Source organism: Zosterops lateralis (assembly GCF_965231275.1).
Source record: "Zosterops lateralis genome assembly, chromosome: 11".
Taxonomy (NCBI): Eukaryota; Metazoa; Chordata; class Aves; order Passeriformes; family Zosteropidae; genus Zosterops; species Zosterops lateralis.
The window spans coordinates 10,245,569-10,272,602 of NC_139771.1; the positions used below are offsets into that span (position 1 = coordinate 10,245,569).

The window sequence follows — 27,034 nt, forward strand, 5'->3', positions numbered from 1 at the left end:
ATAAATCATATACGGGTGTAGCCATATCTATGTGTGAGGTAATTTTTTCTCCTTCAGAGTATATATATATATGTTTATGAAGAAATACGCTACCTGTGTGTACATGGGTAAGGCTGCAGCCACATGTGTATCATAAATAGAAATCTGTAACTGACTTGTGCTGTCTCTGAGCCTCAGGGGATTTGCTTGTGTAACACAGCAATTCACACACACACATAACTTTGTGCCTGTGCTTTTTTGTGCTCTCGTGCTTCCCTTGCTGATTTGCTCTCCAAAAGACGCATCCTGGTAAATAAATCCATGCACACATTCCTGCTGGTGTAAATGCGTTTGAATATGTAAACAGCAAACACACCCATGTTTACCTAAAAATATTTGGTGTACCTATAGAAACCTAAGCATGTTTTTGTGTTTGTATCCTCCTTCTCTCTGTGCCCCTGGGCTGTGTGCTGGGTGGGGGTCACTGCACACCTGGGGCTGGTGGCAGTGGTAGCCGTTTGGGGCTCCAGGTGTGTGGGGATGGGGCTGGCACTGAGGCCACCGTAGTGGCTGCGGCTGCAGGTGCTGGGCTGGCAGGAGAGCTCCTGCTGGGGTCAGGGCAGGATGCAGTACAGGACAGGTCCAGCCCCAGAGCCCAGTCAAGGCATGCAGGAGCATCTCTGGGCCGCCTTCCACGTGCCAGCTCCAGTAGCTGGCCTGGAACTCTTCTGACACAACCCCCCCGACAGAGTCCCTGCAGCACAGATGGAGTTGTGTGATTCCTCAGCTTTCATATCTGTACATCTCACAACATAGGTGCCTTCTGAGCAGTTCCAGCCCTGGTGGGAGCAGCTGCGATGCCCAGGCCCCACACCTGCCTGCCCTGCCGCAACCTTGCTCGGCTTCACCCACTTCACCAATCCTGAGCTGATTGTAGCTCTTCCTGTTACACTTCGGAATGGTGAACTTGGAAACAACCCCCTCCCCAAGTCCTGCCAGGCTCCTTCTTTGGGCCTCTTCCTCCTGCCCTGCCAGGACTTGGACAAAGAGCAAAATCACACCTGAGCTCAGCCACCTCCATGAACCAGCTGAATGCCTCAGCCTCTTCCAGGGATAGGTTTTCTCTAGGAATGACCCAGCAACAAGTCACCCTTGCACCCACTGTCATTGCACCAGCAACAGAGGTGATCACAAAAGTAAAAGCTGTGAAACTCCAGTGGTGCAGGGAGTGATTTTAAGTGTGTATGTTCCCTGTGGCAAGTCAGTCCAGCTGGCTTCTCCAGTCGGGATTCTCCAGACCACAGTGATGACAGTGATTCTTGAGGAACACCAGTGTCCATCTGTGACACCACCACCCCTCTGAGTGTAAGAGCAGGGTACCAATTCCCCTGCTGCTTGTCTGCTGCACTGTTTTTTGTACATTTGTGTGTATTCCCACCTGTAAAAAACATTGATATGTAGGTGTCAAGCCCCCTCCCCTTTAGCATCCTGTTGGGGGTTAGGTTTGTTCCTTTTTTACTCTAAAGAATTCAGAGTTACTAGGAGACAGTATGGGGGGCTTAAGGGTGCTTGACCAAAGAAACCAAAGAGGTGGCCAAAAGCTCGGGAGGGGAGATAACCACAGTTTTGGGGCAGGTAAAGGACAGAGCTGGAAGCAGCTTCACCCTCGTTTTGGCATTTGGAGAAAGAGGAGGGCCAGGCTCCTGCTTGCCGCGGGAGGAGTTCACTGTCACCAGTCCTGGGAAATCTACCATCAACTGCTCACATACCCTGGAATTCTGAGCTCCTCTGCCTGTCCCTGCTGGAGCAGGGCCAGTCCTGCTCCACCGCTGTGGTTTCTTGGGCACTGTTCTTTTTGCTACAGTGTGACCCTGCCTTCCCCTCCTACCCAGCCAAGACATCCTGCTGTTCCAGCCTGGTGCTCATCTAGTCCTGCACTGAGACCAAGCGGCCCTAGGTTTTGTGAAGCAAAGATCTCAAGGTTCTTGGGTACTGTTTTGTTATTAATGCTGTAATTGTTGTTTTTGTTTGCTTTGTTATGCATACTAGTAAAGAACTGCTCTTCCTACCCCCAAGTCTTTGCCTGAAAGCCTCTAACTGCAAATTTATAATTGAAAAGGGGAGGGAGGGTTGTTCACACTTTCTATTCCAAAGGAAATTCCAGCTTTCCCTGGCAGATACCTGTCTTCCCAAACCAAGACACATCCATAACATCCTCTGGCAAGGAGCCCCACAGCTGTCCTACCCCATATGGAGCACTCTCCCTCTGCCTTGGGTTACTGCCAGTTTACCTCTCTGGAAAGATATTAAACACAGGTCACCTAAGGCCTCAGCCACAGCCCTTGCAGCCTCAGCTTCATCAGCCAAGACCAAAGCAGGCAAGAGGGCTGCAATGTTTAGACCATCACCTTTCCCAAAAAACTTCAGGGTTATTTTTCTTCCCTCCTTCAGCCTGGCTTTCTCCACATTCCATCTGTGTCCACAGAAAACAAGCACAGAGCAGCACTTTAAGTGGAGATGAGCAGAAAGTCCAAGTCTTTCAAAAACGATGCAGATAGAAAAGCGGTGCCACCAGGACACACTGCTAGTGCAGTTGAGAGTGATGGGGACAGCAAAAGCCCAGTCAAGTGAGAAAAGTGTGATAGGACAGCACCATAAAATAGGATATGGAGCACAAAAACTGTTAGAAAGCTCTTGAAATACCTGCCCTCATTTCACTAAATTCTGTTTTCCATCTTCCTCTGGGTACAGTTGTCAGTTAAGCCTTGGTGAGTGCAAGCAGAGGGTCATACCCAGCATGTAGAAATTAAAGGCTTAACTTTGACTAGTCTGGACCACAGAAAGGCCCTCAACTCACTCCAAGGAACCCCAGACCAGCCTTGCTGGTGAGCAGGAAGGGCTGAGCCTGCTCTGCTCACACAACCCCTCGAAGGAGAGGGCAGCAAGAGCTTTAGCAGCCTGTCCCAAAATGCAAAGGCTGGCCAGGACATACACCCAAAACAAGGCTGAAGGACTGCTCACTGAGGGATCTGATCAGCATCATTCCAGGCCCTGCAATCAGCTTCTAGAGAAGCAGAGGGGTTAACTCTCTAGCAGTACCCCAGCCAAGCAAGCAGGGCTGGCTCACCCCACTCTCAAAAACGAAGCTGGAAGGCACAAATGTCCTTGGTAGCAAGCACTGGCTTCCTGGAATGGTGACTGGACAGAAGAAAGAAAGCATGTTAGTGGAGGAAAAAAATAAAAGAGTCAGAAACAGGAGTAAACAAGAAGGTTTGTTCCTGTTAAGTTTATTGGCATCATGTTTGTTTCTTTACATAAGAGCTCAGCCTACGTACTAGAATGTAGACCTCTGGAAAACAGGTAGAAGGGCTCCATTTAAGCAAGCTACAAACGCAAGAACAAATACCAGGAAGAAAGGAAGAGAGGAAAGGGACTAGATTGCCAAGTTTTTCCATACCAAACATCCAGATTAGCAGTCAGTAAGAAAAGGAAGATTCATAGTCCAGGTCATTCATCAAGAAACAGCTACCACACCCCAAGTGGGAGAGGAGCTGCTTCCACAGCACAAAGAGCCACAGGGACACCTCAGCTCTGGCTCCTCATGCTCGCTCCAGGATGTCAGGAGTTAAGCAGTAGGGGAAGTGAACAAACGAGGTCATTTCATAGCTGTATTTAATTTTAAATCCAATAATCCAGTGTGCATATCAATGCTGTTATGCAAATCTTGAGAATTTAAATACAAGGAAGCCAGACAGATTTTTCCAGAAGATGAAGCCTTTTTGGCCTCAAAACAAGAAGGCTTACATAGTTCATCTCCACTGTACAGAATACTGCCTCTATCTGGACTCTGTGTTGCTAGCACACCGCAAGTCACAAGTGTCCTCACTTTCTACACAACCTGTGTTTCAGTACTTGAACATGTAATTCAGGAATTTTACACTAGTTTGTACATTTTTAATTGGTTGCATATATTAACATGTACTATAAGATTTTTCCTAAAGAAGCATTACATAATACATGGATACTGTAAAAAGATCTGATTAGTTAAAAGTAACAAGCATTAACAGAGATACATACAAAACTCAACCTAGTCGAATTGAGTGCTGAGCTTGCAATGAACTATGGGTAATCAGCCTTTCCAGTTGCAGCCTTCACAGGGGAAAACACTAGACAGTTAAAAATGTATGTAACTTGTTACACAGATTACCTGTAAACAGTTTCTTCTCCATTGGACACCTGGAATTAGATTCAGTTCCAAACATACATAAGAGTTTCCATTTTAAACTAAGAGAAAGGTCTGTTACCAAGAAGTGTGATGTGGATGGTGTGGGGACGTGAGCTCTGGAGTGCAGGACTCAGATGCTCATGAGAGAAGGGTGGATTTTGGCAGCTGGAGATGCAATTTTTTTTTTTTTGTAATTTCATTTTAAACACAGAAGAGGGGCTGTGTGTTTGAAGGCCTAAGTGTGATTATTCATTTGTGAAGGACTGTGCTCAACCCCTCCCTCTCCCCTCAGCAGCTGCAGCTCTCCGCAGAAGCCTTCGCTCGGTCAGTCTTGTCTAGTTTGATGGGTTCAGGGAATTCATTGTAAAGTTCCACTTCGGTTTCCTAGTGGGAAAGAAGGAGTTAGTGCCACAGCTCTGCAGACAGCTCCCAGCATGCAAGGAGCAGGGAAAGGCTGGGGGTGAGCCCCAGGCTACCCACAGCACTGGCACAGGGATGGACACTGGCCCCCTTCCTACCTGTTTAAGTGCATTTCGTGCAATTGTTTGGAAAGCTTGTTCCACATTAATGGCCTCCTTGGCACTGGTTTCAAAATAGGGGATGTTGTTTTTACTGTAGCACCAGGCTTGTGCCCGTTTTGTGGTGACCTGGGTGGACAGACAGCAGTATCACTACCTTCTGCTATGCAGGGAGAGGTTTTATTTCAGAGCAAAGCCAGAGATCTCTCACATCCAACCTGAGCAGCTCTGACTTCATTAAAGCTGCAGCCTTGAAACAGAACACAGGAGACCACTTCCCACCACCTGACAAAGCCAGCCCCAGGGCAAGGAGGGCCATGCCCAAGGGCAATGAGACCACAGAGCACTGGTTTGCTCCCATAGGAACTGCTCAGCACATCTGTGGGAGGAGGAGCAGCTCCTCTACTTGCACCTCCCCAGGAAGCTGCTGCAATCCTTCCACCAGTGGGCAGGAGCATGCTGTGCACAGGGCTCTGACCTCTGCAGGCACGAGAAACCCTTCTCAGGTGGCAGACAACATCTGAGTCACCCTCAGGCACCTCCCACTCCCACTTCTCAGGTAACCCCCTCCTGTGTTTTTACAAGGTCTCCCACTCCAGCAATTTCATAAAAGGAGGTTAAGTAAGTCCCAGTACTCACTTGTCTGTTTTCTAGGTCAATCTTGTTTCCCAGCACAACAAAAGGAAAATTCTCAGGATCCCTTGGACTGGCCTGAATGAGGAATTCATCCCTCCAGCTGTCTAGGGTTTTGAATGTGTTGGGAGCCGTGACATCAAATACCAGCACACAGCAATCTGCTCCCCTGTAGAAGGCAACTCCCAGAGACTGAAACCGTTCTTGGCCTGCTGTATCCCATATCTGGAGCAAAAGACAGGGCAGATAAGCCAGCTCTACTCTGACACAGTCAGTCTGCAATTGGGGCATTATTCCAAAACTCCCCACCAGGCATATATAGTCCCCAGATAGGCAGATAGCAGCACCTGAAGGCTTGGGGATTTCTGTAGGCACTAAGCATCAAGAGCCAGAAACACCTTCTAAAGATAGATGACCCTTTTTGTGCTCAGCCTCAGCCAGGGACATATCCCTTGTCCTGGGCAAGCAGGACTTGGATATTAGGGTCAGCAGGTGACCTGCCTGCAGTGCTTGGATGCACCTGGATACCAACAGAGTCCAGACACACCTCTGATGGCTGCAGAGGTGTGTCTTTATTGCCTCGCAGTCAATTTCACCATGGATAGATGAAAGCTTCAGATACCAGAGACATAAGCAGGCTGGCAGGTTAACTCTACACCCACAGGACTTGGGGTGACATGAATGGTTGACCTATGAAGTTCTTTCCCAGCCCTTTCCAGTTCTTGAACATTAGTGAAGTGAACTAGATCTTTCCAATGAGATCTAGTTTACTTGACAGTACTAAATCCAGTTTTTTAAACAGGGCCTAGCAACACTGCTGTTAGGTGAACCCAGATTAATCTTTGCAATCCCTTGTTCAGCCCACGGAAAAATTTGTAGAGAAGCCCAGGAGCACTTATGTCTAACAGAAGTATAGTGCAAACAAGATTCACACCCAGTACACTGACCCATACACCAGTCTGGGCTACATCAGAGCAGATGCTTCCACACAAGTGGGGTGATGGCACCCCTCGCAGCAGGGAGCAGAGCCTCCTTACCTGCATTGTCACTAGCCTGTCATCCACCATCACCTCTTTTGTCAGGAAGTCTGCACCTATCGTAGCCTTGTACTGGTTACTAAATTTCTTATTCACATACTGGTTCATGAGTGATGTCTTTCCCACCCTGCACAGGAACACAAAAAAGAAAGACAGGCTTGGTAGGCTGTTTCTATAACAATGTTTGAGTTAATCACCCTGAAGAGAACATTTCAGTGCCCTTCATTGCCTATAACCTCCTGGCTTTTCAACCAGGGTAAAAGCACCCACCTCTGCAAGAAGAGGCTTGCACACCAAGAGATGCTGAGGCATTAGCTGAGTAAGAGTATTAGCTACCCAAGGATACAAAGGATTATATCCTAAGAAACCTCACTTCCCCATCACTAATCTAATCCTTGGTAAGGAACAGATATCACATCATGACCATGAAGGCAATTTTGGAAGATGAAGTGCTTCAGAGAAACCCATCACAAACAGTAATCTTCACTTTCTGCAGAACAAGGAGGTGGAAAAACAGACAGTCTCAGATGGCAGCAGCTCACAAACATATATGCTAGGCACCCAGAGGTGAAGATCCTCCCCAGAGAGCAAGCTCAGAGGCTCACATGCCCTCTGTGTGGCTGAGAAACACGCCCTGAACAACAGCTTGCTGGGCACAGGAGTATAAATAAACCTTATGTCACGGGAATCAGGTTACAGCCTGCACAGCAAATAACCTCTGACAACAGAGCAGACTCCTTGCTGAGAGCACGGAGCAAAGCCTTTCACTCCAAGGGGCATGCTCCAGCTAGCCCAGAGAAGCAAAGCAGATGGCTTAGTACAGACTACGTCTCTGTCTACAGACAGAATTTTAGGAGGTGACGTAAGAATGCTTACTGGTGGTTTGGTTTTTTTTTAATTTTTTTTTTTTTTTAAGTGAAACACTCATTCCAACAACACATGTCCTCCTTGCAGAAGGCTACTCCACTCTTCAGTGGTCTGCCCACCCCATTTTCCCCATTTAATATTGTGGCAGGACCTCAAGACTAAACATTCAAGACAGAGAGTGGTGACGAGTTCTTAGACCTGTGAGGTAACAGCTATCATAGGCTGTAAAACCTCTCCTCCCAGCACTGCCATCTTACAGTGCATCCAGGCTCTCAGTAGTCAAGAGCACTGCCCTAGCCAGGTACGGATTAGCAGCTTAAAGGCTCTTCCACTTACCCAGAGTCTCCAAGGATGATGACTTTCAGTAACACTTTCTTCCTAGAAGTCATCTTTCACACTAGAAAGGAAAAACAATCCCATCACAAACTATTAGTATGTCATTCCTCCAAGAAAGCAAGCAGCAAATTTAAAGTCTGAGAAACCTGACTCCCAGCAAGGAGCCAGCGACAGACAGGGACCAGCACTCCTGAAACCAGACTCCAATTCAAGGCTGCACTCAGGACTGACTGTGTGTCTGCCCACAGCACAGGCTCGGCCGTGTCAGACCAGTAGCAGCAATTTAATACCAAGAGGTAGGTGAGCTGAGCACTTGTCATTTACTGTACCAAGACCCTTCTGGATCCTATTTCCGGGCCATTTCGTGGATATACTACCCCAAGCCATCTCTGTTGACGTGAGGCAGTGCAGTAAATCATAGCAGTTCCCAATACAGGCTAATAATTCTTACACATGCCACAAAGTGAGGGTAAGCAGGCATGTCTCTAATACCACACTCAAGCTTTTTTTGTTCAGTAGTTTCCCAGCAAAAAATAAGAAAAAAACCCCCAGCATTTCCTACATCATGAACTTGGAGAAGTGGTATCTTTCTCTAGCAGCTGTGCTGTGTGAAAGAATCAAATCCCAAGAATATGCAGGGGTTGAAGCAGCAGCAACAGCCACACAGGGCAGCTGAATTACAAAGCAAACTGCTACCAGACTCTGTGGCTTCTTTGAGGGCACAGGAAGCTGACTATTGCCACTTCAGCTTTGGTGTAATAAGGTTACAGTGATAAACCTCAACATGCAGCCTACTGATGGTCATCTACTCCATGGCTTGTTTGTTCAGTTGCATCCTGCAACTGAAAAACTCCATAGGCAGGAGGCTCTAAACTGGCCACTAATGAGCCATCCAATTAGCAAGAGAGCTGAACTTCAGAGCTCCACACCTATTTGCTCCCAGGTCTCCTTCAGACCAGTGAGGCAGCTACAAGTTCATCAGCTGCAGCAAGCCTAAATACACTTCTGGATATAGTTCAGCATGATGAGAGCAAGTACAAGGTCTTGCCAGTGACTGAGCATACCCTTAACTGCCATGAGGCCCTTCTCCACACCTCTGGGGAGGGGACGGGCCAGCCACTCTTATGCTCTGGATCAGATCACACACCCTGTTTTGGTAGTGACCTGCTCCACAACACAAGGACTTCTTAGCTTTCCTGAAGGAGCCCTGCAGGTTCAGTACAGCAAGAGGAATGGCAAGATGGCTATAGCTGTACTACTTGACTTCAAAGATCCTTGACAATAGGCCTTAGCCCTTATATATGGACTGGCTTACCCTAAAATTCCCATCCTGCTATACCACGTTCATCACAGCACACAACTCATACTCATCATAAGCTATTTCTGACTTTCACAGCTAAGGAAGCCTTTGCTTCTACAACAGCAATTTATGTCTTCCAAGCAGCTTGATCCTGTGTGCTTCTTGGGATACACAAGAGCCTGATGTGCTAGATAGCTACATCCATTTCACCCCACTACTACAGGAGGCTTCAAGCTGTAAAAGCCTCTCTCTAGATGCAGTCCAGTTAAAAAAAGATCTTAATCATCTCAAGCTTTGAGGGTTAGAAGACATCAAGTGCTTTAGCCTTTGCTGTCAGTGCATGCTGCAGAAGCTGTAGGAACACCCCTGCAGCTACTTAGTGATGCACCTACCGCTACACCTTTTAGGACTGCACCCACCTCACAGTCACAGGGTTGTTTAGGTTGGGAAAAGCCTCTAGGATCATCCAATGGGTCCAACCATTAACCCAGCACTGCCAAGCCACCACTAACTCATCTCCTTCAGTGCCACAACTACATGGCTTTTAAACACCTCCAGGGATGGTGATTCCATCACTGCACTGGGCAGCCCATTCCAGTGCTTGACAGTGCTTTTGGTGAAGAAGTTTTCTTTACTATCCAGTCTAAACCTCCCTGGCATAACTTGAGGCTGTTGTCTCATCTTGTCACTTGTTACCTGGGAGAAGAGCCCAACCCCCGCCTGGCTATATCTTCCTTTTAGGTGTTGCAGAGCCCCTCCCTGAGCCTCCTTTTCTCCAGGCTAAACACCCCCAGCTACTCCCAAGGAGCCTTGTGCTCCAGTCTCTGGAGCTTCCAGAGCTCTGTTGCCCTTCTCTGGACACACTCCAGCATCTCAATGTCTTTTGTGTAAGGAGGGGCCCAAAACTGAACCCAGGATTTGAGCTGTGGCCTCAACAGTGCCCAGTACAGGGGGACAGTCACTGCCCTGGGCCTGCTGGCCACACTACTGCTGATACAGCCAGCATGTCACTGGCCTTGGCCACCTGGGCACACCTGGGCTCCTGTTCAGCTGCTGTTCACCAGCACCCTCAGATCTTTTCCTGGCAGCAGCTTTCCAGCCACTCTGCCCCCAGCCTGGAGATGCAAGGGTTGTGACCCAAAGGCAGGATCCACCTTTACCTTGTTGAACCTCACACCACTGGCCTTGGCCCGTTGATCCAGCCTGTCCAGATCCCTCTGCAGAGCCTCCCTACCCTCCAGCAGATCAACACTCCCACCTAACTTGGAGTCATCTGCAAATTTACTGAGTGTGCCCTTGATCCTCTCACCCAGAGCATTGATAAAGACATTAAACAAGACTGGCCCTAGTACTGATCCCAGGGGAACAGCACTGGTGACCAGCTGCCAGCTGGATGTAACTTCATTCCCCACCACTCTCTGGGCCCAGTCATCTAGCCAGTTTTTAAGCCAGAAAACAGGGCACTTGTCTAAGCCATGAGCAGCCAGGTCCTCCAGGAGAATGGTGTGGGAAAGTGTCAAAGGCTGTACTAAAATCCAGACAGACCACATCCACAACCTTTCACTGATACACTAAGGAGGGTACTTTGTCATAGGAGACAAGGTTGGTCAAACAGGACCTGTCTTTCCTAAACCCATGTTCACTGGGCCTGACCTCCAGTTGTCCTGTACATGTTGCATGATGGTATTCAAGATATCTGCTCCATAACCTCCTCTGGCACCAAGGTCAGACTAACAGGCCTTCTGCAGATCCTCCTTCTTTCTTACCCTTCTTGTAGGTGGATATTTCACTTGCTAACTTACAGCCCACTGGGACCTCACAAGGGAGCCACAACTGCTGGATTGAAAGGGGTTCAGGAAGCACTTCCACCAGTTCCCTCAGTGCCCACCCACACAGCCACAGAGTCTTGAGTGTGTGTCTAAGTCATGTAGCAGGCCTTTTCCTCATCCTTTATCATTGTGTTTCCGTCCACATCAAATAAAGGATGGGGATTCCCCTTAGGTCTCCTTTTGTCACTAAGGTATAAAAACACTTTATTGTCTTTTACAGCAGTAGCCAGATTAAGTTCCACTTGGGCTTTGGCCCTCCTGGTTTTTCATGTGTAACTTTGAGATCCTTGAGATACATCTAAACAGGACTTGATGCTAAGGACAATGGCCAGGGGCTGTGGGCTGAGCAGCAGTTACAGGTCACCCACAGGGCTCATGACACGCTTAGATGGGTGTTAGCAAATGCCAGAGAGCATGTGGAGGACAGTTTCTCCAACTGTCAACACCTCTCTTTTCCAGTGGACTGCACTTTTCACTGATCCAGCTGACAGCCCAGCTATGCTCACCAAGACAGAGCCAGCCGAAAGTTGTCAACAACACCAACATTTAGCTCTGTTCCTGGCTCTTGCCAAGATCCACAATATCCATGGGGAGAACAGACCACAGGAGCTCCTTCAAGCCTGCATCTCCCTGTGTTCACAAGGCACATAAGTGACACTTTTGCCAGCTGAGCCAGACTTGTGCAGCACAAGCAGCCCAGAGGGAGCAAGAAGCAAGAGAACAGAGCTTTAAAACAGCTTAAAGACAGCTGTGTACACTGAACTGTCATAAAAAACATCTGCATAGGTTCAGGTCCAGTGCAAGTCACCTGATTTCCTCAGGACAGAGGAAAACAGCTCACCCAGAAGTGGCTGTGCCAGAACCCAGCATGCTTCTGGGAACTGCTTCTATTTTCCTCAGAGTGTTTCCAATATCACTTGCTGCTGCAGCTCACTGCCTCCTGGTATTTGAAGCAGCTTTGGACAAGCTGGCATTATTTCTCATGCTTAGGGAGGGATTTGCAGAGTCCTAAATTGCAACACTAAATCACATTGGATGCTTATCTCCCAAGTTCAGCATAGCCTGAAGTCCCACTATAAGGGGAAGACAAACTGCTCTGTCAAGATTCATTACCTTACAAGTAACTCAGCTGAGCAGTCACCTGCAGACATAGGAAGTCAGGCTGAGTCAGAGCTGACACTGACTTCTTGTCATAGCTGACAGGCTACCCAGCAGAGTGAAGGGTTGTCACTGCCCCATCAACACCAGGCAGGTGAGACACTCAGCTTCCATCCCAGGTGATGCAACGGATGTGAGCCATAGCACGTGAGAACCTTCCACAGCTTCAAATTTGGTGCGGGCTGTGAGACAGTGAGGAACTCCAGCCCTGCCAGGGACTAGCAGTGGACACTGCCTTGCCTCACACTCTTGTTCTACCAGGCTTGACTGATGCTGTCTTGAAGCCCAGTGAGCTGAAGGGCCAAGCCCTCTTTAATATCATTGCAGGTATAAATAGACCAACACTCTAGTTATTCCTTGCCCAATACAACAAGGAAGCACATCTTCAGGTCCTGCAGAAAATGGTTGAGCTGAGATAGGCTCGAGTCCCACTGACTCAGCACTAACATTATTTTGCACTGTATAATGCAGCGTGTCTTGCCTTATGGTATTTGACACAATTACTCCAGAGCAGCACCCTGTTGAGGCACCCGCCCTTCAGATGGCAGTGTGAGAGTTCACATGGGGCTTGTGTCCAGCCCCGGGAGCACTTATGAATAAACACTTCCTTTTTAAGAGGCATCACAGAGAAAAACTTGTCAGTTAATATTTGATCCAAGACTCAGCTCTGTTTCACACTACATGAAATCTTTTTGATTTTGCCAGGTCATCTGCATGACTGCTCAGAACAGTCTACAGCAGCACACCCAGCCAGTCCTGCTCAGGAGCCACCAGACACTCCACATCAGGCAAGAGACCAATCAGCATCATTCCTCCTCCTGGCTTAACTGATGCCAAAGAAATGACACAGCTGTCTCATACAGGATAAGAGATCTTCCACTCCATTTTTAATGCCTATTCTCTAAGCAAACAAGCCATTAACAATATGCTGACCCTCAGGAAACTAAGCTGGTACAGCACACTCTCTCCCACAATACTGTTATTGCCACCTTTAACACTCACCTGCAGGAGTAGCAAGGTGAAATTCCTAACACCTAACCTGCCAGTGTCACTGGCTTAGCTGATCTGAAAGGAAGAGACAATCCCCATCCTATGAAACTTCACAGCACTACAGCTCAGATGCAAGAGCAAATAAAGCCTATGCCAAGTCTAATTAGGTTTCCCTTCTTGCTTCAGAGTACATTACAACTGTCCTTTCCCTTGCTATATTAAGACAGCTGCTTTAACTCAAAGCAAAAATGGAGGGTTACGAATTCCTTAGAGATGTTCACATGTCAAGTCACAATGCAGGCATTTTAATATTAACTGGGTTGGAATAAGCAAGGAACAGTAGTAGCTTGCACTGATGGCTCACCAGACCTCAGATTAGCTATGCTTTAACAGAAGCAGGCCTTGCAAAAGGAATATTCTAAGTTGCTCATGGACAGTTTTAGCATGAAAGCATCCAGGCCTAGGGGAATCTCACCTTAGGAAGACAAGGCTCCCTAAGCAGCAGCATAGCCATACCACTTTGGAAGCTGCTGAGCAGTTTTTACTGTTTCAGCTTTGCTATTGCACAGTCGGAGTCACAATCCTAACATGTCTATAGAGGCTGGAATGTTTGACCAGGAGTTCCCTGTTACTACAGCTATCAGCCTGCCACTTGCACCTTCTGCTTGGTGCTGAAGTGAGGATGTTGGACAGTACATCTTCCCTCGTGTCCTCGCCCAGGAATATTTAACACCACACCAAAGAATGAAGTGGTAGGGCAGCAGGCATCAAGCAGAGCTAAACTCAGAGTTATAGATGCCTGGTTTTGCTCCCTGTCCCAGCAGGCAGCACAGGAGTAAGCAGGTATCCTACAAAAAGGTGTATTTGAACCTGAAGCACTGCAGTTCTGTTCTAGGTGCTGTAGCTGATGAACAGAGCCTCCACTTTCTGCTATACCACAGGACCTTCAGCAAAAATATCCACCATAAACAAGCTGATGTGGACAGATCAGGTCTCCATTAGAGGCTACCACACATGGCAGCATGTTCACCACAGTGACCAGACAAAAGCTACCCTTGTGTTCTGGAAAAATCTTCTGTCCTGAAATGCAGGAAAAGTGTCCCAAAATGCAGCTAACTGCACTTTTGACACAGAAACAGCACCTCTACTCACTGTTCTCTTGCATGGATGTCTCTGTACTACAGAGCTATTTTTATTCCCTCCCTCCTCCCTCACCGAGTTCAGCATTTCTTCAAGGAAACTGAAGCTTGAAATAAGATTCAGGACTAGCTCAGTCAGACTGAACCAGTTCCCTCTCAAAAGTAGCAAGTTCCCTAGCATGTTTGGCATCTCAAGGGCTTATGTCTGCTTAGATCTCCAGCCGCTGAAATGAGATGGTCACTGAATGTCTGTCCTGTTTTTGAGGACCAAGCACACCAAACAGCCTGGCAGATACCACCTGCCAGATGACCACACTGTACTTTACCATGCTTTAGCTAAACCTTTGAGTACATACATGAATTTGCTCCAATTTTTCAGCTACTTTGAAAAAGCAAGGCTTCATCCTGAGAAAAGGCATAGCCTGTTATTGCCATTAGTTAACCAGAGTCACAGTTTCTGGTTGCAGAGTGTCTGAGCAGTCCAGATATCCTTTGTATTGAAGCCTCCAACTCCAACCGCAGTCGAGCCCTAGATGGGGCTGAACAAGCTTTACCAGTTACAATTTAACAATAGATTGGTTCCCTCTAGCCCCTCAGACAGACACTGCTAACAAGATGTCAATACAAAGTTACAAGCGACTGCCCGAACAGTTCAACACAAATTTAACATGCCACTTGCATTCTCCCAAGAGTGACACAATAGCCCCCCGAAGGACAGAAGTCCTGTCTTTTCAGCTGGGCAAAAGCACAGCAGTAGCCAGAAGACAATCAGCAGGGGCTATTAATTTCATATCAACATGGCTTAAGAGATGCTAAGTTGCCTTCAAGGAAGAAACTAGAAATACATCTGCCTTTGATGTTTTTGACTGCTACAGAGCCTTCACACCAAATCTGGGTGCTCTACAGATGGAACGTGTATCCAGCACCCTCACACTGAGGGCTACTACAGAAGCAAAGGAAGTTATAATAGCAAGTTGAGTCTTGCACTGACAAAGGCTGCACAAGCAGGACAGTACTCTTCCACTTCCATGACAGGACTATCAGGAGCTCAGCTTCCTCAGCACACTGGAGAATACCATCAAGAAAAGCCTCACATTTAGTGGGGACACATGCTGTGTCTAAAAAGGAAATCAGGAACATCCTGTCACTTGGGTTGACAACTTGCAAGAACTGGTCCCTGTAAACAGGTTGTTTGTGACAGCGACGGGCTCCTATTGTCCATACAATCTGAGGTGCCTTCAGGCCGTGCATACATACCTCAGAGCTGCAGACAGTTCAAGTACAGCCCACACCAAAAGCAGCTGGCAAGACATTCCTGTGACAGCTTCACTGGAAGGGTACACTATCTGCTGTTCTATCAGTAGCATCTCAAAACTGATTTCCACCTCCTTCTTCCCAACACATTTATGTTGCTGCTTTAACCAATATATTCCCTCCTGCTGGTACCCAGCCAAAAGCTCCTCATTCCCTCCTCAAGAGGAGGGGCTCAGCTGCCTGCTGCTTACTGTTCCACCAGGAGTAGGCTTCTGTCCAGTTGGTACTTTTCCCAGACAGCCCTGTGAGACAGAAATTACCTCTGTTCATGGAGCTGGAAGCCTCAGCTACAACTTAATTTTTCACACCTTGTGCAAAACATTATATTGCAAGTGTCAGGTGTATGTCCAGTATATCTCACCCCCATCTGAGAGTCCTATGCCAAAAGCTTCACCTTCTTGAACAACAGCCTAGGACTTTAGATGCCCGCTAGCACACTGACAAGTCTCAAATCAAAATTCAATCTTGGAACATGGTTCAGTATCCCAGAGGAATTAGCTTTTTAGACTACAGCTGTCTGCAGTAAGTTTCCACCTTTTGAGGGTGGAGTTGCAGCCTCTAGTGCTGGAGCAGCTGCTCTAGAACTGAGTGAAGCTTAGGAAACAGCAGCAGCAGCTCAGCCACATGGCTTCAAGTTATGGCTATTGTCTGCTTCAACACAGGCACCAAACTGGTGTGACACAAAGGCAACTGAAATGGTCTGGAGCAGCTCTCAGACAAGAGCAGACACCAGGCTTACACAAATATTCTGCTGTGTCCTGTTCATGGGTAACATGCTCTTAAGGCAGTTCAGTGCTAAAGGAAGAGAATGATGTAGCAACACACAGCTTGGAGAAACAGCAGAAAACTCAGCTGGGAAACAGAAGCCTTGGAACAGTTTTGAGTATCATAGATTCTTGGTGTGATCAAGGAAGCTCCAGAGCCTGTGCTGGGTAAGACACTCCTGTCAGTGGTGGGAAGGTTTTTGGTTGCCTCAGACATCCCTCAATCCTCAGGTGAAGGCCCAATCACACACCCCTGATGTGGGCAAGGACTCAGAGCTCACTGAAAGGAGTCATGGCAGAGTCCAGACAACACAGAGAAAGCAGAAGCAATGCCACTGGTAGGAGCAATGTCTGCAATGAAATCACAGGACTTGCACATGAGAAGGGGTCTGCCCTGCCTGAGGTCTCAGCTCAGCTGTGGCTCTCTTAGGGCTGAGATTTGGAGAGCACTGCATTCCTGAGAGGCACTGATGCATATGATTAGTAAGGCTCAAAGCCCAAGTCCTCAAAGCCAAGCTCTTCAGTCCAAGCCTCACTGATTCACAGGCCTGTTATACCTCCTGGCACATGAGAGTTGTTCTATGCTGCACAAAGTTTAAGTTCCATCTGCGGAACTGAACAAGTCTGTCTGTAAAGCTGCCATAATGAATTACTCTACCCTAGGAAGTCCAAACTACTTCAGACTAGACCCCACCCCTGATGCCAAAAACTGATCTGATTTCTACTGGTTTAGATATCACAACAGCCACCTTCTTGTGATGAGGCATCATGCTGATCTGACTACACGGTTTGTAAGTGGGAGCAAAACAACCATGAAGATGCATTTGCTTACAGTACCACAGCAGATATTTCCCCATGTTCAATCAGACCAACAGTGTGCTTAAGAGCAGTGAAAGGTCTGGAGGATATTTTTTGCTGTCTACAGGAACGGTACTTTGCGCAGACTGCTGCTAAGCCTAACATCACAGGAGCACATGTAGGATCTCCCAGGTGATAATCACACTAAGCCAAAGCAATGGAAGGAAGGCAGTGAAGAAAATGCCACTAGGGATGCAGCCAGCTATGGTGGGCAGCCACCTTGGGTGAATCAATTTGCTCCTCGACAACCCGAGGACGATTCCCATCATCTCCACAGTGGGTAGCAGGTATGAGAGACTGCAGCTGTGGCAGGAGAGGAGTCCAGGAAGATCCTTTTGAAGCTAATGCTACACACTAATAAGACCAAGATTCCCAGAAAGAAAGCTAGGGCTGCTCAAGTAGAAGTCTTCAGCTTATAGGAAGACATCTTTACAAGAAAGCCAAACAGTAGTTTTACTGAAAGCTGGATGTTTCTACTCATGAAGTTTTAGTCCACTGATTCCTCCAGCAGCTAAGTGGCCCTTACACCACAAAATATCCTCTCAGGATTGGGCAGACATACCTTAACAGACCAATAGCAAGTGTCTCAAGATCTTCTGCTACCCTTCTCTTGAAAGCTCAAATCATGTCAAGAATGTCACGTCATTCAAGAGCCAGTATTGCTGTGCCCCTACCTTCCAGGAAGAAGGAATTTCCCGGTTAAATCCTATATCATTTCAGGTAGTTCCCAGCAGATTTCCACCAACGATTAAGCTGTTACAAGAACAGGCATGCTTGCTTTAACACCCCTCCCCCTTTATCAGAGCAAGCTTAACTTCCCCTATTCTGCCCTGGGGGAGACAATCTCAGGATGTGGGAGGAGAGTTGAGCACATAGCTGGCTGCTGGGAGACACTAGGCAACAAGCCACGTGTCTTGACTAAGGGCCTTGCCTACGCAAAGCACTGCAGCTCCACCAGCACAGTTTCCATGATGCCTCCACCACGACGGCCTCACTGGTGGACAGCTTTCCAATCAGTAAAATAAGTCTTGAAGTAAATGAAATACAGATAAAGTGCTTATACAGCCCAGTTTATACAATGGTGTCTGTCAGCCTCTTGGCACACACCCACCCAGCCAGGGGAGCCACCCAACAGTTTTAGTGACCCTGACATGAATATCAAGAGCCTGGCACAGTTCTCACACCAGGCTATACCCTGAGTCACAATTCCCTTTTTGCTTTCTATAAAACAAACAGTGCCAGAGGCAGCTGGGTCTTAATCTATGTGTCCAGAAGATAAGGCTGTCCAATTCAAAACATTTTAAGTTAGCTAGGCCACTGATAAACAGTTGACTTGTTAGATATTTAGCATGTGTGACAATATTTTTCAAGTGCTCAGATTAATTTCTAGTTTTGACTACAGTTTTTTTAAGTTTTCACACATTTCTGTCATGCTTTCAGTTTCAGAAACACAAATAGATAACTTTTGCAGTGGTAAGCAAAATACGGATCTTAGACCTTGTCAGTGGTAAACAAGCCCTGTTTATCCACTTGTGGCTGCCAGACTTCCTAGAGGCTGGGCAGCCAACAAGAGACTAAAAGGAGACTTTGACCAAGCCAAATGACAGCCTTGAGGAGGTCTACCAGAGGCTGTAACTCACACCTGATACTCAGATCAGAGAGTGAATGTTGTGCCTCCTACAGCATAAGGAGCTTGATAGAGGAGAAAGGACAAGTAATGATGGGAGAGCCTACTAGGAGACTAGCAGATGTACAGAAGCACCAGATCAACACCAATGGCAAAAACATTACTCCTCCTTCCAGGAGGTCCTGTTGTCAGTAATGAGTCTTCCAGAGAGGAAGCTTTCTGAATGGACAGGTTGTAATCTAAGAACTACACCTTGATCTGCAAGCAGAACTCTTGATCCTACACACAGTCAATACCTCTTACTATGCTAATGTGGTTTGCAGAGCAGGAAGGACGAGTATTTCAGTACCAGGATGGGAGTGCAACAGGTAGCCTGCCATGACAGCTGAGTCAGTGACTAACAAGGAATTTGTACTGTGGATACTCAGTTTCACACTCATATTTTCCACCCTCATACCTCCTCCATAGATCCTACATCAATACTTTACCACTTCACCTATTTCCTTGATGAAGCTCCACAAATGTCCAACAAACACCTTACCTGCATGATGAGTTTAAGAGAACTCTGTGGGCAATTGGCACCTTGTTAGGCAGAGGGAAAGGGTGAGGCCTAGGTAAGTCTCAGCTAAAACCTTCTCACTGCTCATGCTTGAGACAATGTCACCACTGTGCCAGTTTAGACTCCAGATATCATTATCCATGTCTGGGAGCTGAGTGACTCAGCCTACTTGAGGGAGACAGGTTACTTTGAAGATGATTCTGCTTCCAGCTGGAAGGAGTCCAAGGGCTCGGCACAGACTTGTTAGATAAACTGGTAGCTCCAGTAACCAAGGTCCAGGTACTCCAGGCAGGTTGGCTCTGAAGGCAGTTCCAGTTGCTGGCCTCCACTTTTGTCCACCACTTCACTAGTCCACCTTATCTCTCAAGTGGCCTAAGTTACAGTATATAGAACAGGCTCAAGAAAAATACAGGGTTTTTTAATTGACATTAAGAAGACTAATTTCATTTAACAATTTCTGCTTGAAACTCATCCAAGTGCAGTTAGACACAATTAGTCACCTTAAATTGTCATTTTAAGTAGGTATGCAGTAGAAAAAGCAAATCACTCACTACATCAGGTGCCTTTAAATCATAGGGATAGAAATCAGTGCCACAGGTTTACACTTTAATCCCATCTCAAAGGCAGTACCACCTCATCCTGAAGCTTCACTGCCCTATGAAGACAGCCATGGCCTCAATACCAGGTTTCCGGGCAAAAGAAATCAAGGCTATTTGAGATAAGCTGCAAATCAACACACTTCAGCGGCCTTGATGAGCTTTCTTCCCTTCCCAGGGTCACTGACCATGAGGTAGCAACAGCAGTGTTGACAAAGCTTCCCCCACAGCCAGAGTGCTGATTGCTGGCACCGGCGGAGAGGAGGAGCAGCGCTCACAGCAACGATGACATCACCAGGGCAGAGCTCTGCCAGCACAAAATGCAGCAGCACGCTGGGATCGAGAACTGCATCCCCACCAACAGAGAGAAATGCAACAAGCACACCAGGAGCCAGAGGGGAACCAAGTGACACAGGCGTACCCCTTCATCACCTGCTATTTCTGAGCAGCACGTGTGCAGCTCCTGACCTTGGATGCTCGTTTGCAAGCTTTATTCAAGGTGCATTTAAAGAGAAATGGGACCTTCAATCAAGCCCCTTACTGCAGAAATAAGCATGGTATATTAACAACTGTCATTCAATTAATTATCCATACCTAATTCAGTTTTGAGATGCACAGCTCGTGTTTGGATTGATGCTGCAGACACTGACATTTTTATCCTCACAATCTCTGGTCACAGCTATATCCGAAGGCAGACTGTTACACAGCAACTACAAAAATCATTTTAGGAAGCTGCAGAGGGAAGTCAACTCAACTCTAACTCATCAGGCAATTAAACTGCAATTATCAAGACAACACTGCGCAAGAATGAAGCATCTAAACGATGCAAGATTGCTGTCAGACAAGCAGCACATGTTAGTGCCCCACCAACTTCAGCATTTAAATAAGGTGTTAGCTGGACTCCTTTCTATGGAAGCAACAATCTCTAAATTACTCTACAGCTCTGCAAGAGAATCTTAGGTCCATCAGACCCTAGTAACAGGGACTTGAGAGCAGGTCAGGTCACAGCCAAGGAGAAGCCCAGAAGACATAAGGAAACACTGGACACATGCAAGGTGAGGGTTCTGTACCTGTTTCACAGAGGTTCAATTTACTTCAGTTACAAACAAAATCACTGTATTCTAAAGGCAGGGACATGCAACAGTAAGTACCTGTGAGCCCACATCATCCACCAGTTTCAGAGAATGCAAACATCCAAGTGCCCTATTTCACAGCCCTTATTCTCAAGACAGGTACCTGCAAACCCTCTCACAATGCAGCATTTAAAAACACACCCTAACCAAGCACAGGCGATTTTGTTTACAGCCAAATGTTAATTTCTGCACAAAGTAGTCTCATTTTCACACAGAAGTCAGACCAAAATCCCATACATGTTAGAGACAGAGCCATTTATAGTTTTGCATAGATAGTTTGATGGTAATTGTCATGTTTCCTCAAGGACAAGCTTTGCCAGAGATTTGCTCCAACAGGTAATTCTCACAATCTCCCAACACAAGTATCTTAAAACACAAGCTTTAAAAAGGTGCTGCAGAAAATAAATCTGGTAACCCTCCTGCTCACAAGCCTTCGTTTTGATTAGCAAACTAAGCAAAGTCATATCTTCCCCAGGTCACTTCAGAGCAGAGTTTGTACATTTTACACTTTCAGTTAAGGATTTATCAATGTTGTAACATGTCTGTGCTCTTCAAAGAGTTTGATTCCCTGGCTTCAGCAGAAGAGCCAGGAGGCCTGTAGTGCAGACTCTGCAACACAGTTATTTAAATTCTTGTCACTCTGAAGGTACAACTCAGGGTGTCCTGTTCCCCCCCACTGTCATGACCAGTGACAGGATCACAAGAACAGCACGACACTTTGTCAAAGCAGGTTTAGGCTGGATAGAGGGGAAAAGTTCTTCACCAAAGGGTGGCTAGGCACTGGAACAGGCTCACCACAGAAGTGGCCATAGCCCCAAGCCTGCCAGAGCTCAAGAGTACTTGAGCACTCTTAGGCACATATGGGGGTGGCCTGTACAGGGCCAGGAACTGAACTTCTATGATCCTTGTGTGTCCCTTCCAAATCAGAATCTTCTGTGATTCCATGCTTGAGCTGTTATCAGGGTATTTCACTTTGAGGACAGAGACCACTGCATGACACCACAGGGAAGAAGAATGTTTAGTACAGCTACTCCCTTCCATCCTATCAGTTATACTTCACACTACAGGTTGGGAGAGCAAGAAACTGCTATCAGATTTCAGAAGTCTTCCTGATTAAAGGGCCAGATTAGCCCCATCTAACAGCTTCGCTACACCAGATATGGGGTATTAACATAATAGCACAGAGTAAAGAAAGAAACAAAAAAAAAAAAAAAAAAGAAAACAAAAAAGCCCGTGCTTGAAAGCAAACAGTATTAGAGCTGCTTTAATTCTGAGGACTAAGGCCAGGCAGTCATGGTGGGTCCACTCATTAGTGCATGGAGGGCGAGTCATGTGTTCAGTCAGCTGTTGGCAGTCACAAGGGAGAGGGGGAAAGACAAGTATACTTGTTCTTCCTGAGTAAGTACAGCGACGAAGCCTTGATTATTTAACAAGGAATATTCAAATTACTCCACCCACTTTAACCTCAAATTCAGCTCCTGAGAGAGCAGGGTACACTGACTCCAGCAGCCTGGTTCTAGTGGAACCACAGCCAGGCTGCAGCTACTGTTCACATGTCACTGGTACCACCACAGCATTCAAGTCACAGCCAGCCAAACACTGTGGAATATCTACTTATACACCATTCCCCTAAAAAGAGAATTCTCCACTTCCCCAGACGCAATTCCCACATGGATACACAAACTGTTAGGCACAGGCCAGAACTGGCCAGCCAGTGACAAGTACTAAGAGTTTTAAAGGTTCCATGCTGGTAAGTGTCAAACAAAGAACAGCTTGCTTGCAGTTGGGGGATCTTCATCCTATCATGTGTTCTCAGTTTACATATAAAACCCTCATACACACAGATCATAACAGCTCTGCTTATCAGCAAACATTTGTACCTTCCCAGGAAACAACACTGAAATTTCCAGCTTTGAGAACAAAAGGCCTGGAATTACAAGGTGAGACATACTCATTTTGATGCTGAGGTTACCTCCCCTACTTCAGATAAAGACAGCCTTTTTACCACTAAAATAATTCCTCTATTTACAGGGAGTACAATTGTCTTAAGTGCAATCATCAGGCATTTCCATATTTATTAGTCTGTCTCTATATATGGAAATTAATAATGGATCTGTCACTTAATTTACCTTATTATACACTCACAGACAAAAGCACTTCTAACATCCACTCTAATAGTTCTCAGAACTGACCCAGGCTTTACACACACCGACAGCTCCTTTCGCAATAACTGCCAGTCTCCTCGGCCGTCTCCTCGGCCAGATTAATTGCTCCCGGGGCCACGGGTTCATGTAAAAAGCGATCCTCACCGACCCCAGAGCGGCATTTCACCGTCCCAACCCAACGCCCCCCGAGAGCCCTGACCCTTGTTCGGCCATCAGCCACCCCGAAGGCCTCTCCAGGCTTCGCGAGGAGCCACGGCAGCTCCACACGCCGCAGACAATGCGCTCCCTCCCCGGGAGGCATCACTCAGGCCTCTACGAACCTCTCGGCGGAGGAGGCTCCACAAAGGCCTGGCAAAACGCGCATCCTGGGAAAGGTCCTCGGGGAGGAGCCCCTTCCTGTATTGTCCCGAGGGCAGCGCCAGGCCCGGATCCAGGGAGCTCGGCGCCAGCAGCGCGGCCGCCCGGGCCCGCCTCGGGGCGGGCAAACGAGCCGGGCCCCGGTGCGAAGCCGGTCAGGAGCACCGAGACAGCGCCGCCCGCGCCGTCTCCGCCGCGGGCCTCCGGTGCCGGGGAGGGGCCGCGAGCAGATCCCCGCCCGGGTCGGGGCCACCCCCCGTCCCCGTCAGCAGCATGCGGGGCCCGCGGTGCCGCCGGCCGAGCTTACCTGGTGCTGCCGCTGCGGCCCAACCCCGATCGCTGCGCCCCCCGCCCGCCTCGTCGGCTTTAATGGGCCCCGCCACCTCCCGCGCCCGCTTCCGCCTCCCCGACAACTTCCGCTCACGGGGCCCTGACGTCACCTGGCGCCGGCCCCACGTGACCGCGCGGGCCCGCCCGCCATGTTAGGTGGCTGAGGCCGGGCCGGGGCGGGGCCCATTGCCGTGATTGTCGGAAAATAAATGTTGGTGGTACCGCCGGAGCCCGCACAGAGGGCAGGGGTGGGGTGGGGTGGGAAGGGACGGGACCTGCCTCCCCCGCCGGCTTCCATCGCAGCAGGGGAGTGAACACCGCACCCTGGGCTGAGGGGAGGCGGAAAGGGCCAAAGAAACCTTCGTGCTTTCAGAGATAAAGGATGGGGACACACAGGGACAAATCTGTTATTTGGCGTGTTCTAAAATTGAAGTATTGAAGAACTAGCAGGGAGGCCTCTACAGTTAAATTCGTACATGAAAAAAACCCTTAGTTATTGCTATTAGAGATAAAGAGGCTACATTTTAGATTATATATACTTGATATTTATAAATTTTTACTCGCAGCTGTAATCTAAAGTAAGGTAGTAGCAACAGCGCTTGTCAGAAAAGAAGAAGAATGATGCCAGTTGAATATACATTCAGATTGATTAACCAGGTTGTCAGCAATTGACAGAAAAGCACAAGATCAATAGTGCAGGCGAGGGACCCTCTCAAGTCTCTGGACCTTGATCCATGGGGTAACAACTATCCCGGTGATACAAGTGAAATTCGTATTTTCTACTCTCTATTGACAGCAAGTTCATTTTGTTACTCAGCAATTACTTGAATGTTACTCATCCAGGTTATGTGACTGTTGTGGGTTTAGTTACCTTGTGAACTCAGGAAAGCAACCATAGGGAAAAAAGTGTTTTTAAAACTAATGAAAGATAATAAAGAACCGAGGCTACTTCCAGTAATATTAAAAAGAAAGTCACACAATCACAGACTTGTTGGGGTTGGAAGAGACTTCTGGAGATCATCCAGCTAAGGCAGGACCACCCAGAGCAGGTGACACAGGAACAGGTCCAGGTGGGATTTGAATGTCTCCTGAGACTCCACACCCTTCCTGGGCAGCTGTTCAGTGCTCTGCCACCCTCAACCTAAAGAAATTCTTTCTCATGTTGAGGTGGAATTTCTTTCATTTTCATTTATGGCCTTTGCTCCTCATCCTGTCACTGGGCACCACCAAGAAGAGTCCAGCACCATCCTCTTGACACCTCTTTTTGAGTATTTGTATGGGTCAGAGATCCCATCTCAGTCTCTCCTCATCAGAGAGATGCTCCAGACTCCAGAGAAGGGAACTTTCAGCAACAGTTAATTAGTGCTTTTAGGGTGCCCTCATTAGATGCAAAGAGGTGCAGAAAAACTTGGTACCAGTTAAAATGCAGACTGGAAAAAAGAGGAAAAGCCCTCAGCACATCAGCCGTTGGTGGAGCCGAGCACTGGCTTGTCCCAGTCCACTGCCTTTAACAGGAGACCCACATGCCAGGCTGTTATGGGCAGACATTAATGGCAAATTATGGGGTGTTCCTCAGCTCTCTTTTCCTAAAAGTTTCCCTTTTTATTTTTTTTTTTTTTTTACACAACAGGAAAAGCAAACAAAAACTGTGAGTGAAATTTCCTCCTGTACTGCAGAGCAATCCTGGCACCACCTATTACACACCTTTGTGATGCAGAAGTTGCTGTGCCACTTGCTCTTGACATGACCAACAGATGCTTTCTTATCCTCGGTGGGAACACAGCATTTTCTTAAACTGATGAGGCAAGATCCTGGTTGCCTCAAAGGACACACAGATCCTGGCACTCCAGAGGACCAGGGGCAGCAGACAGGTCCCTGCTGTCTAGGATGGCAGCTACATTCATAGTGGCAGAGTGAAAGGAGAAGGATGGTGGTTAGGAGGCAGCAAATGGAAGTATTGAGCTCTGGCTCTTGACATGCCCTCCCCTCCCCATCAAAATAAACGTGTGCCCTGGGGGACAGCAGTGTGCTGCAGTGAGCAGACCAGCACACTGAGTTTTAGCAGCCTGTGAAGGAAACTATAAAATATCAAACCCCAGTGAAATCCCATAAAAACGAATCAGTTTGAAGTCAGTCGTTCCCAATCACTAACACTGCTATGAAGAAAATCATTCTCTATCCTTGAGGGGCATCCACACAGCTGAGTGGATCTCTGAGGCTACAGTAACAGGGTCTTTAGACATTTAGAGGTGCAGAAACCTCAACCTCTTTCATGCACTCATTCTTCTAAACTAGGAAGTGAGAATGTCTCCTGCTTTGATTTTCTTCCTTTTGTGTCACCTAATCTCTATTTACTAATCTTCTGGTCCAATTAGAGACATTAAAACGTTCTATGTCTTACACCACTTGCTTTTGTCCTTGGACCAAAAGAGCCCCTCCCTTTCCTTTCTCATCCATGAGATGATGGAGTGAACAGTGGTACAAAAACACAGGCAGAGAGTCCTCTGCCCAGGGAAGACATCACCTCAGTTGTGGCACCTACAGATCCCTGACATGAGCTGAGAGCATCTGAGATTCCCCACAGTGCTTAATGTATTCACCCTCTTCTGTGGACACACAGCTACCCCACCCTGGCCATCTGTGACATTAAAAGCTTGGGGAGAGTCCTCCTATTCCCCTGATATTTGTTCATCATATTTCAGCTCTTCAAAGTCCTGCAGTCCCTCCTCCTCATCGCTGGGAACAGCCCTGGGACCCTTCTTTGCCTCTGTGTGCAGAAAGATGTAGCACCAGCCTATGGTGGCCATGCCTCAGTGAAAACTGGCTGTCCAGAACTTTCTTGTGTAGCTGTCCTCTCTCAGCTGGCTCTGCAGTGCTTTCCTTGTCACCTTTGGCCTTCCAGACCAGCTTCCTCAAATTCTCATTATAATGATCTAACTAACATATGAAAATTTTAAAAAGGGAACTAAAATGCAGTAAACACACAAAATGCTGCTTTAGTACTCCAAGCTTCGTCATGTTTTGATTTATCTTGTCTAAAGCAGATTCCCCCTGCTTCTGCTGGCATTTTTTTTAAATTGGAACTCTGCTATTGCATGACCATCTATGCATTTCCACTGGCCAAGAGCACAGCCCCAGTCTTTTGCCTGCCCTGTCCCCTAATCCATGCCAGAAGTACAGATACTCCTTTGGTAATTCAGTAATGCTTTCCCATTTGCAATCCTCTGATAGTTTCCACGTCATAGAGCAGCATCACATGAAAACAAAAAGGTAGCTCTGGATAAGACTTGATCACCAGATACTAAGTATAGGAAGCTACT

At 47.4% G+C, this 27,034-nt stretch overlaps 1 protein-coding gene across 2 annotated transcripts; it reads right to left on the minus strand.

Moving 5' to 3' along the window:
• Positions 1-3,634: 3,634 nt before the first annotated feature.
• On the minus strand, positions 3,635-23,803 carry RAB7A (RAB7A, member RAS oncogene family). 2 transcript variants are annotated; one of them, XM_083869199.1, is made up of 6 exons: positions 23,692-23,803; positions 7,596-7,656; positions 6,393-6,519; positions 5,362-5,580; positions 4,723-4,851; positions 3,635-4,588 (listed from the first exon to the last, which is right to left on the minus strand). In XM_083869199.1, the coding sequence occupies exons 2-6, from the start codon at positions 7,646-7,648 to the stop codon at positions 4,493-4,495; spliced, it is 624 nt and encodes a 207-aa protein (XP_083725325.1). In that variant the 5' UTR covers positions 7,649-7,656; positions 23,692-23,803; the 3' UTR covers positions 3,635-4,492. The 2 variants fall into 2 exon arrangements, with proteins under 2 accessions (XP_083725325.1, XP_083725326.1); XM_083869200.1 differs by lacking the exon at positions 23,692-23,803 and adding an exon at positions 23,348-23,371.
• Positions 23,804-27,034: the final 3,231 nt, after the last annotated feature.

What these genes read in the sequence shown, in the direction of transcription:
- RAB7A (XM_083869199.1), bottom strand. Translation starts at nt 7,648, where the DNA reads ATGACTTCTAGGAAGAAAGTGTTACTGAAAGTCATCATCCTTGGAGAC. An exon ending in TTGACCTAGAAAACAGACAA is followed by an intron (nt 4,852 to 5,361) that starts GTGAGTACTGGG and finishes CTGTCCACCCAG; the next exon opens with GTCACCACAAAACGGGCACA. An exon ending in CACGAAATGCACTTAAACAG is followed by an intron (nt 4,589 to 4,722) that starts GTAGGAAGGGGG and finishes CTTTCCCACTAG; the next exon opens with GAAACCGAAGTGGAACTTTA.